Source organism: Triticum dicoccoides, chromosome 4A (genome assembly GCF_002162155.2).
Source record: "Triticum dicoccoides isolate Atlit2015 ecotype Zavitan chromosome 4A, WEW_v2.0, whole genome shotgun sequence".
NCBI lineage: Eukaryota > Viridiplantae > Streptophyta > Magnoliopsida > Poales > Poaceae > Triticum > Triticum dicoccoides.
The window spans coordinates 387,953,922-387,965,068 of NC_041386.1; the positions used below are offsets into that span (position 1 = coordinate 387,953,922).

The 11,147-nt window shown below is 45.3% G+C and overlaps 1 protein-coding gene across 2 annotated transcripts in view; it reads right to left on the reverse strand.

Moving 5' to 3' along the window:
* The window catches only part of LOC119285966 (E3 ubiquitin-protein ligase RHF2A-like), an 18,953-nt gene that overhangs the window by 1,979 nt on the left and 5,827 nt on the right, over window positions 1-11,147 (reverse strand). For both annotated transcript variants that reach the window (XM_037565309.1, XM_037565307.1), the window contains exons 4-8: window positions 7,625-7,687; window positions 7,327-7,435; window positions 6,839-7,224; window positions 6,651-6,761; window positions 6,202-6,569 (exon numbers count right to left, since the gene is read on the reverse strand). In XM_037565309.1, coding sequence (XP_037421206.1) covers window positions 6,257-6,569; window positions 6,651-6,761; window positions 6,839-7,224; window positions 7,327-7,435; window positions 7,625-7,687 — 982 coding nt within the window. In that variant the 3' untranslated portion in view covers window positions 6,202-6,256. The remainder of the gene's footprint in view (window positions 1-6,201; window positions 6,570-6,650; window positions 6,762-6,838; window positions 7,225-7,326; window positions 7,436-7,624; window positions 7,688-11,147) is intronic.

Here is an 11,147-nt window from a genome sequence, read left to right on the forward strand (position 1 = left end):
GGAAGGCGGCGTATGTGGCTCGGCCAGAGCCAGACCAACCTGAACTTCCCCGGTGTTGCAAAAGCCGAGGAGGCGCACTTCCTCGCCCCCGAGATGCGGGTTGTTTCCCGCAAGGAGAAGGCACATCGCCGTAGCAAGGCACATCGAGGAGTTTGCGAAGACCAATCCGCACCTTGTGGACACAAAGCTTCAATTCTTCGCAAGGAGAAGGTCAAGGAAGACGAGGAGATGGATCATAAAATCACCAACAACATCGATGGGATGTTCAAAGAGCTCAAGATGGTGGGGTACTATGTTCCCCAATGAGGAGGAGATCAAGCCATCAAATGGCAATGACCCGAGGCAGGCCTCACCGACGGACCATAAGGGGTGATTGACCTTGACAACGAGGAGGACAACGAAGATGAAGCAGCACAAAGGTTGTGGAGGAGCAACTCCACTTTGCTGCTACAATGTGTACAGCACAAGTGTTGAAGGAACAACTTCAACGTGCTGCGCTAGATATCGCTCTAGAGGCGAATGTAGGCCGATATGGCAGCAAGAGTTCAATCCAGAACTCCTAGAGCACAAGATCTTAGACAAGAACAACAAGTTCTATTATAGGTAGTGGGTACATAGTCTGGTCTACAAAGTAGAGATGAGGACCTCTATTTATAGAGCTTTGGGAAGCCTTCACATACTTCTACTTATAACTGGAATACTCTAGAAACATTATTTAAGGTTCACCATTCTACTCATAGAAGGGGAGCCTTGGCGCAGTGGTAAAGCTGCTGCCTTGTGACCATGAGGTCACGGGTTCAAGTCCTGGAAACAGCCTCTTGCAGAAATGTAGGGAAAGGCTGCGTACAATAGACCCAAAGTGGTCGGACCCTTCCCCAGACCCTGCGCAAGCGGGAGCTACATGCACTGGGGCTGCCCTTTCACCATTCTACTCATAGCTACTCACAACTAGAAGACTCTAGAAAACAGTAGGTAGAATAGAAAAGAAAAGAAAAGAAATACTACACTAGAGTGGAAGTATCTAGGAAGTAGCCAAACAGATCTGGCATGTGTTTTTCTTTCTTCTCATCTAGTGTTCCTCATCATTCTCCCCTGATTGTTTGGAACTCGCCATCGAGTTATCTTCATAGAGCGCTTCTTCTGGATGGTAGAGAGTCAAGTCCGCAACATTGAAAGTGTTGGAGATACCCTCGCTTGAAAGATCTATCACATAAGCATTATCATTTATCTTCCTCACGATAGAGAAGGGCCCATACCTTCGCTGCCTAAGTTTCCCTTTTAACACCTAAAGGCAACCTCTCTTTTCGGAAGTAGACCATCACCTTATCACCGACTTGGAATGATTTTGGCCTCTTTTTGCAATCAGTAAGTTGTTTATATTTCTGATTTTGTGCTTCCAAAGCACCGTGAATCTCTTCAAATAACTCAGTGTAATTATCAGCAAAGGACAATGCTGATTTTGAGTTTCCCCTTGATGGTAGTTTCACCAGGTCCACCACATGTGTTGGAACTTTAGTGTAGATAATGGAAAAAGGGCTCCTTCCTATGGATCTATGCTTGGAGTTATTGTAGGAGAACTCTGCAAGAGATAAAGCCAAATCCCATTGCCCCTTTCTTTCTCCACAAATGCAACGGATCAGATTACCCAAAAACTTGTTCACCACTTCCATTTGTCCATCTGTTTGTGGATGAGCAGTGCTAGAAAATTCCAATTCAGTGTTGAATTGCTTCCACAAAGTGAGCCAGAATGCAGCAAGGAACTTGCTATCACGGTTTGAGATGATGGACCTTGGAACTCCATGAAGTCTGTCCACTTCTCGAAAGAATAGGCTTGCCACATGATGAGCATGCGTTGTCTTGCGGCATGGGATGAAATGAGCCATCTTGGAGAATCTGTCCACGACCACAAACACGGCATCACTCTCCCGTCTTGTTCTTGACAAGCCCAAGACGAAGTCCATAGAGATGTCCTCCCATGGAGCGACGGGAACAGGCAAAGGCACGTATAACCCTGTGTTCTGGACTTGGCCTTTGCAGGTTTGACATATAGGGCATTGCTGAACAAACTTTCCAGCATCTCTCTTTAGTTGTGGCCAAAAGTGGCGAGCTTCCAGGCTAGCGATAGTCTTGTCCCGTCCAACTAAGATCACTTGAATGGAGCTCTCTAACCACTTGTCACGTAGAGAACTTCTTGGAATGCACAAACAATCATTTTTGAAGAGATATCCATCTTGCATCAAATAGTCATCACCTAATGGTTGGCCCCTTCCGTGCTTTACCCAAACATGGCCAAAGTCTTCGTCACCCTCATACAACTCCTTTATTTGATCCATGCCCAGAAGTTCAGCTTCAAAAGAAGTCAAGAGGCATGCACGACGACTCAAAGCATCAGCCACACTATTGGTTATTCCAGGTTTATGCACGATGAGATAGTTAAACCTCTCCAGATATGTTGTCCATCTTGCTAGCATGCGGTTAACATGCTTTTGATTTCTAAAATGCTCCACGGATTGATGGTCACTATAAACAATGAATTCTTTAGGCAGCAAATAGACTTCCCAAGTTTTCAACGCTCTGAAAACGGCATATAATTCTTGCTGATAGGTACTCCATTTCTGTCTAGCTTCACTTAACTTCTCACTAAAGAAAGCAATGGGCTTCCTTTCTTGAGATAGGGCAGCTCCAATGCCTACTCCACTTGCATCACACTCCAACTCAAAAGTCTTGTTGAAATCAGGTAACACCAAGACAGGAGCTTGTGATAGTTTTTTGTTTAATCTCATTGAAACTAGCTTCAGCTGCTTCTGTCCACACCTCAATGGGGATACAATCAGGGCCCATCGCATTGCCTCTTTTCATGCTGGTCTCATCAAATGAGTCGTCCAGTTCAATGGTAGAACTCTCATTCTCCCCATTGAACAGCTTGTCGAAGTATTCCCGCCATCTATGCTTAATCTCCTCGTCCTTCACCAAGAGTTGGTTTGCTCCGTCCTTGATGCATTTGACTTGGTCAATATCCCTCGTCTTCCTCTCTCGGATCTTGGCCATCTTATAGATGTCCCTTTCGCCTTCCTTCGTACCTAACCGTTGATAAAGGTCCTATATGCCCGACCCCTTGCTTCACTGACAACTCGCTTTGCGGCCTTCTTCGCCATCTTGTACTTCTCTATATTGTCTGCACTCCTATCCAGGTATAGGCGTCTGAAGCAATCTTTCTTCTCTTTAATCGCCTTCTGGACATCATCATTCCACCAGCAAGTACCCTTATCTTTGCTTCTCCTTCCCCTGGACACTCCAAACTCCTCCGAGGCCACCTTACGAATGCAAGTCGCCATCTTCATCCACACATTGTCCGCATCCCCTTCTTCCTCCCAAGGGTCCTCCTTAATGACCCTCTCCTTGAACGCCTGAGCTCTCCCCCTTGAGCTTCCACCACTTCATTCTAGCGACTTTAGCACGCTTATCCCGCTGGACACGAATCCGAAAGCGGAAGTCAGCAACCACTAGCTTATGCTGGGGTACAACACTCTCCAGGTATCACCTTATAGTCTAGGCACGCACGCCTATCTTCTCTTCTCGACAGGATGAAATCAATCTGGCTAGAGTGTTGGCCACTACTAAAAGTCACCATATGTGATTCTCTCTTTCTAAAGAGGGTGTTAGCTACAATCATGTCGTAGGCTAGAGCAAAGCTTAAGACATCTTCTCCTTCTTGATTCCTGGTGCCATGGCCAAAGCCCCCATGCGCTCCTATGAAGAGCTTCTCGCCAATCGGCACACTCCTAACCATGTCTTCCAGGCCTTCCCAGAACTCCCTCTTGGTGTTCTCATTGTGGCCTACTTGCGGGGCATATGAGGACCTCTACCAACGCTATATACAAAATCTAGTAAAATGGTGTATAAAATGTAGTAATTCAAAAAATTCTTTTTTGCTACCCAAGTTTATAATTTACTACATTTTTACGAAAATTACTATGTTTTGCACAGTGTGTTACTATATTTTGTATATACCATTACTAGGGTGTAGAATAAGCTATTCTACACTCACGCTTAGTTTAGCGTTACTACAATACAAACTTGGGTAGTAAAAAAATATTTTCTGGATTACTACATTTTATACACCGTTTTACTAGATTTTGTATATAGCATTACTAGGGGGTGTAGAATAAGTTATTCTACACTCACACTTAGAATAGCGTTACCCTATATAGACTATTCATCACCCAGGGTGAAGAATAATTTCTTCGCTGCTCTTTTATTACATCACTACACTACATTTTTACATCATGTAAATTTTGTCTTACGCCAAAAGTGAAAAGAGAAGGTAATAACACGTGTGTCGATTGAAAAAGGTACAGCGACAATTAATATGGATCGGGGGGGTATAAAATGTACATACTACATACAAATGTAAAATTTGTGGTTTTATGACTCATATCTTACTTTCTTGTACCGATTTTTGTGTAACTAGCAAAAGGGCCTGTGTGTTGCAATGGGAGAAAAAGATACCACATGCCCCTAACCCAATAATCCTGAGTCAAGACCCCAATAGATCCATGTTCTTTATTTTAACATGATATTCCATCTGTTTTACCGTTTGTCCCCCGTCCCATTCTTGCCTACGATGATCTTAGTGCTTACAGAACCACATCGTGTTTGAAAGTGATCAATCCTAAGTCGTCTCTCTCTCGGCATAAGATGAGAATATTTTTCCCTCGCTAGGTTTTGGCAAGGTGTGCATGCGTGGTTATCGATGGTTTCTTTCGTCTCCAATTTTATTTGTCGAGGTGTTCGTTTGCAATCTAGATCGCCACTGGTACGAAACAAAGACGGATCGTGCGCTATTGATCAAGGTTTCGCTCTAAATAGCATATTTAAAATGGTTAAGAGATAAAATAACATCATATTCAGATTGCACATATTTTTCTAATCAAACTTCCTATATAGCATGTTAAAATTGGAGTTAGGGTTTAAAAGATATGAATATTTCAAAAAATCATTTGTTCTCGATGGATTGCGGGTTAATTACCATAAACGGCATGGTGTTTACTATAAAAACGCAAAAAAACTATTCGTTTTGTCACTTAAAAGTGAATTGTGGGTTCATTACCAGGAATTGTAGGGGGGTTCTGTAAAAATAAAAAACGATTCGTTTTGTCACTTAAAGTGGACTGCGGGTTGATTATTCGAAACTTGAGGGGGTAATGCATGATGGACGGACAGAAGCACTAATCCCTTTATTACTAGGTATAGATGAACAATATGAACGTAATTATTCGTATACCAAACATAAATTCTAAATGTAACGATGTAAAAAACCTAGGGTGCAAGAATAGCATTACTATATATACATATACACATATATGAGAAAATGTTTACGTACTCCCGAGAGTCTCGTACTCCCGCGCCTCATACACCACATAGATGGATTGTTTATACCTCTTTATCATTTTTAATATGCTTCATTAACCATTACTAGATACCAAAAATGAGTTTTATGAAAATAACATGTGAGACCACATAATTTATTTATTTATAAGTAGACTGAATTTTTTTTTGTATGTAAAAAAGTTATACCACGCACGGCCTCCGAAGAATTTTTTTCATGAAACACGCATTGAGGTATATTACAAATAATTAATAAGGTATACTGAGAATTATAAAGAGGTATAATATGCTTGTTTAAGAGGTATATTTGAATGTGGGAGTACATACTACTAGGTTAAGGAATTACGACCTACCCGCACAATCATCATAACGTGCCCCCCCCCCCCTTTGTTTCACTGGAAAATCGCGTCCTTTTACCATTGGGAGTTTCTCCATTCATTAGTGGTAACTACCTAGATATTTTTTTACTACAATTAGCAAAGTTTTTTCCATATAAGGTGGCAAGAGGTTGGTTGGTCGTGCGCATGGTGTCTAACTAGAGCATAGAATTAGCGCTTTTGCGCTCAGGCTTTATAACCTAAGTTAGCACTAAACTACCGCATTTGTAAGGCAAGACAGTCAGTTGGATATATTGTTGTTATCTTCTACTACCTTAAGATAAATTGTATACTCTAACGCAAGACAGTCAGTTGGATATATTGTTGTTATCTTCTACTACCTTAAGATAGATAGCATAATGAAAATAATTCACAGATATAGCGACATAGATCACAAGTTCACAACCAACATTTTTTCTGTAGAAAGATGTAATACCTTTGAAGATGAAGAATGGGCACATGCAGGCCTTCTTCAGAAACAGTAGCATGCACTAATTTGAACCAGACGTGGTCACGCAAGGGGTAGAAGTGTTGCTAGTACTTGCAGTAGTATTAGAGTTACTTTCGGTAACCCTCTCATTGCTTGGTTCTGTAGTGAGACAAACTTCAGAAGTAGATGTTGTTGGGCTATAGCTTGGTCTACCACTTCCTCTAGTTTCCAAACGCTCCATCATCCTCGATACAGATGCAATTCCATTATTAACTTCGCGTCTCACTTCAGAACCAAGATCAGACACAGATGAGTTACGTGAAAAAAGCCTCTCCTTCCACCCTCGAGTACTTTTTGTAATAGATTCTTTGTACCTGAATTGCATAAAAGGTTAAGCAGCTTTAAGAAAAATATTTATTAAATTATAAGGAATACGTCCAAATAAATTTACGTACTTCAAGGAGACAGCATTTAGGCGTGACTTTAGAGAATCTGAGAAAGACTGAACATCTGATGGCCCAGCCCTGTCATTACCTACTGGAGTTGATTGTCCAGAGGAATGTCTCCTGATAACAGCAGAATCATCACATAATTTGATCACCAAAAATATTAGCATGACTATAGGCTGTATAGCTCAGTTTACCTGTTGAAAAACCTAGGACTGGATACGGGGGTACTATTTCCAGATGAAACAACAGCATCTTGTTCAGCATCGTAGGTAAGGACCCCCGGACTTTGGTTGCCTGCTTCTTCAATGGGATTAGCATGTGGCGGTAAGTCACCAACTCTGGGAACAAGAATCCTCAGGTCGTCAGCACCTTCCCCCTGAGTGGAAGATGATGAAACAGAGCCAGCAGGAGTATTTGGATGTGCAGAGAAAACCAAGAACTGTGGGCGGCCATGAGAGCCAGATCGGTTCCTCTGCCCCTCTCTTCTACCATGTTGGTGTGACCTTCCCATTGCTGCAGCAGCAGCTAGGTGTTGCAGTATACGCTCTTCAAGTTCAGCATCATTACCAACAACAGGTAACTGCACACGATCACCATTTGAATTAGGATAACATAAGAAAAAGCACTTCACTGGTGAAAGCAGAAGAAATATGTCACAACAAATTAGTTCCAGAATACATACATGCTGCACTTCGAAATCACCAAGAGCAGGATGATGAAATATAGTCGTATTTTGAGTTTGATTGGTTCTTATATTCCTCTCCCGCTGTACTGCCTCAAGAAGCTCTTGACTGAGATATTAGTACAGCCATAGTTAGAAAAATTCTACTCCCTCCGTCCCATATTAATTGACGCTCAAATGGATGTATCTAGCACTACGTTTGAGCATCAATTAATATGGGACGGTGGGAGTACGTGTTGAACAACATGTTTGGCATTTGAATATCCAATGAATATCGATATATATTTCCAGCACTTGCCTGGTAGGATCCTTCATACTGACAGGCTGCCAGCACATAGGGCACTGAGAACTTCTTTGACACCTACAAAAATACTACCGATCATTAATATATAATGCACAAATATTTGAACAGGGAAAAAACAGTCCAAGCAATGGCCATGTCAAAGCAGTTCTATACACGCTCAATTAAACTGTAGAACATCCCAAGGGGACTTTCCAAGTGAAATAGTTTTCCAGTAAATTCCCCAGTAGATTCCAGTGAAGTACCACCTCTGTAACTTAATATAAGACATTTTTTTGACACTGTCGGAGGGAGTAAAAAAATTCACTAGCTATAGTATCAAATTATATTTGGCATATTGCAAGATCAGCAGAAGTGTTGCAAACCGTGTAGGCATGTACACCTCGTACTTATGATACATACAGAATATGTGAAAGGTAAGTTACAGTTGTGTAATCATCCATTAATCAAAATAAGCAGTTATGGAGTTATAGTATGCATGTAGTTATGATGTTCCTTTTCGACCGCAAAAAAGTTAAGTACGGTATAAAAATTAGCCACATGAAAAGAATATCAGCAGATTGGTAGTCAAAAAATACTTCAACAATGTATCTTTAAGATTGTTAGCATACAACTTCCAAAATCGATGATAAAAATATATGTCCTTGAAAACAGTGAAGACATGTACAGGCGGACATCTCACTAATTCGATGAAGTACTATTGCCAATACACAAGCAAATCATATAGGATTTGCACCCAGGAAAACTGTACTGGAACAAGCCATCAGCAGAATGCTACTAAGTAAAAAACATGATTTTAGGGGCAGGAAAAGAACAATTAATCAGACTCAAGCTGGCCAATCCAGCAACTGCAAACCGAACAACTGACCTAAAGCGTACCAGAAGAAAACAATAACAGTCTATCTAGCTCATCTAGCATGCATGTCAAAAAAATAGTAACCTACTAGGTCAATTTAGAGATATATGTATGGTTCACATAAAACATTTTTTACGAAGGGAAGAGTAAAGTCTATTTTAATTCTGAACTTGAATCTAACAGAAGACGAGCAGATTTCATAGTTCTATTAACCATTAGATTCAGGAGCCATATGAGTTCCAGATGGAAATAGGTACAGAGCTGCAACAAAGCCTTTAGTCCCAAACAAGTTGGGGTAGGCTAGAGCCTAGAGGTGAAACCCATAAGATCTCGCAACCAACTCATGGCTCTGGCACATGGACAGCAAGCTTCCACGCACCCCTGTCCATAGCTAGCTCTTTGGTGATACTCCAATCCTTCAGGTCTCTCTTAACGGACTCCTCCCAAGTCAAATTCGGTCTACCCCGCCCTCTCTTGACATTCTCCGCACGCTTTAGCCGTCCGCTATGCACTGGAGCTTCTGGAGGCCTGCTCTGAATATGCCCAAACCATCTCAGACGATGTTGGACAAGCTTCTCTTCAATTGGTGCTACCCCAACTCTATCTCGTATATCATCATTCCGGACTCGATCCTTCCTCGTGTGGCCACACATCCATCTCAACATATGCACCTCCGCCACACCTAACTGTTGACATGTCGCCTTTTACTCGGCCAACACTCAGCGCCATACAACATTGCGGGTCGAATGCCGTCCTGTAGAACTTGCCTTTTAGCTTTTGTGGCACTCTCTTGTCACAGAGAATGTCAGAAGCTTGGCGCCACTTCATCCATCCGGCTTTGATTCGATGGTTCACATCTTCATCGATACCCCCATCCTCCAGCAGCATTGACCCCAAAATACCGAAAGGTGTCCTTCTGAGGTACCACTAAGCCATCAAGGCTAACCTCCTCCTCCTAACACCTAGTAGTATTGAAACCGCACATCATGTACTCGGTTTTAGTTCTACTACCCTTACGATTCCAAGGTTTGTCTCCATAACTCCGCGTCGGTGTCCCCGGCTCTCCTGCCGGTGTCCCTGACGCTCCCGCCCCTTCCACCCTGCGCGGGACCCGTGGTCGTGGCGGACCCGGCTCCGGCTCTGGCCACGTCTGTGGCCTCCTCTCCCCACCCTACCGTGGACCCCGACTGGGAGGTGTCCCCCCCCCCCAGCCGGCCGCTCCTCCGCCACCTACGGCCCCTGCTTCGGTCTCGCCTCTCCGCCCTCTGCACCACCCGCTCCGCTGCTCCTGGGATGCTCCGCTCTGGAGCCACAACCTACCTCCCTGTTGGCCCTGGATGCGGGCGGGGAGTCGCGGGTGACCACTCCGGTGGCTGCTCCCCCTCCCCCTCCGCGGTCCGCGGCCTACTCTCCGCGTGGCCGGTCGACCTCCTCCCCGGTGACGGCCTCCCGCCGTAGCGCTCGGCTCGACGCTGCCCGGCCGGATGGTAGCCCCGCTCTGCCTATTCCCGAGCGGGCGGAGCTTCGGGCCGCTGCCCGAAATCTGGAGCCAGGTACCCCTGTCGTCCCCTCCTCTGCTGCTACTTGCTCCTTTTCTGCGCTCGAGTCGGTTCCGCTTGGTCACCTGGCGAAGGTCGCGACGGATTCCGCGATCATCTTCATGGGGGAGGCTGCTCCCCCCTTTAGTCCAGATCGAGGCCATTCGGGCCCGCGAGATTCCTGACGGTAGACTAGCGGAAGCCCGCGTGGCTATGCTCACGCCTACCGCGCCCCCGCCCCCTGCGGAGGACGCCACCCCGTCACAGCCTCGGCGTGCCGGTGGCCTTCTTCCGCTTGTTGCGGCCGATCTCCGTGGTCGCACGCGCTCTCGTACCGCCGCTCTCCGCGCCCAAAGCGCGTCTCGTGTCCTGGGGTCAAGCAGCCCCCCAATGGCTCCTTAATGCGTGCCCTCTTCTGGAACATCCGCGGCTTCGGCCATGATGGCCGTCGCCGCCAACTCATCGAGTACATGCGTGATGAACACATTGACATTGTCGCCATCCAAGAAACCATGCGCACGGAATTCTCTCTTCCGGAGCTCGACCGTCTGAGCTCCCACCTCTTCGCTTGGCATTGGCTCCCTTCTAGTGGGAGCACCGGCCATTCGGGTGGCATCCTTTTAGGTGTGAAGGATGCCACCTTCGAGGTGGGTAGCATGGACCGGGGCCAGTTCTTTGTTAGCATCGAACTCTATGAACGGGCGCTTAACTTCAAGTGGGAGGTCATCATCGTCTACGGCCCGGCTGACCATGGTAGGTCGGCCTCCTTCCTCGAGGAGCTCCACCGGAAGGTTTCGACGGCCTCTCTTCCAGTGGTGGTTGGAGGCGACTTTAACCTCCTCCGGTTTGCGAAAGACAAGAGCAATATGAATGTCAACTTTGCGCGGATGCAAATGTTTAATGACTGCATTGCTGACCTCGGTCTCCGCGAGATAGATAGGATTGGTGCCAGATATACCTGGACCAATAGTCAGGCCTCCCCGACCCAGTCCGTCCTGGACAGGGTCCTAGTCTCCCCGGAATGGGACCTCCGCTCCCCCCTAGCTTCCCTCCGGGCCATCACCCGAATTGGCTCCAACCATGTGCCCCTCCTCCTGTCCTCTGCCGACGAGCAGCCGCCGATCCC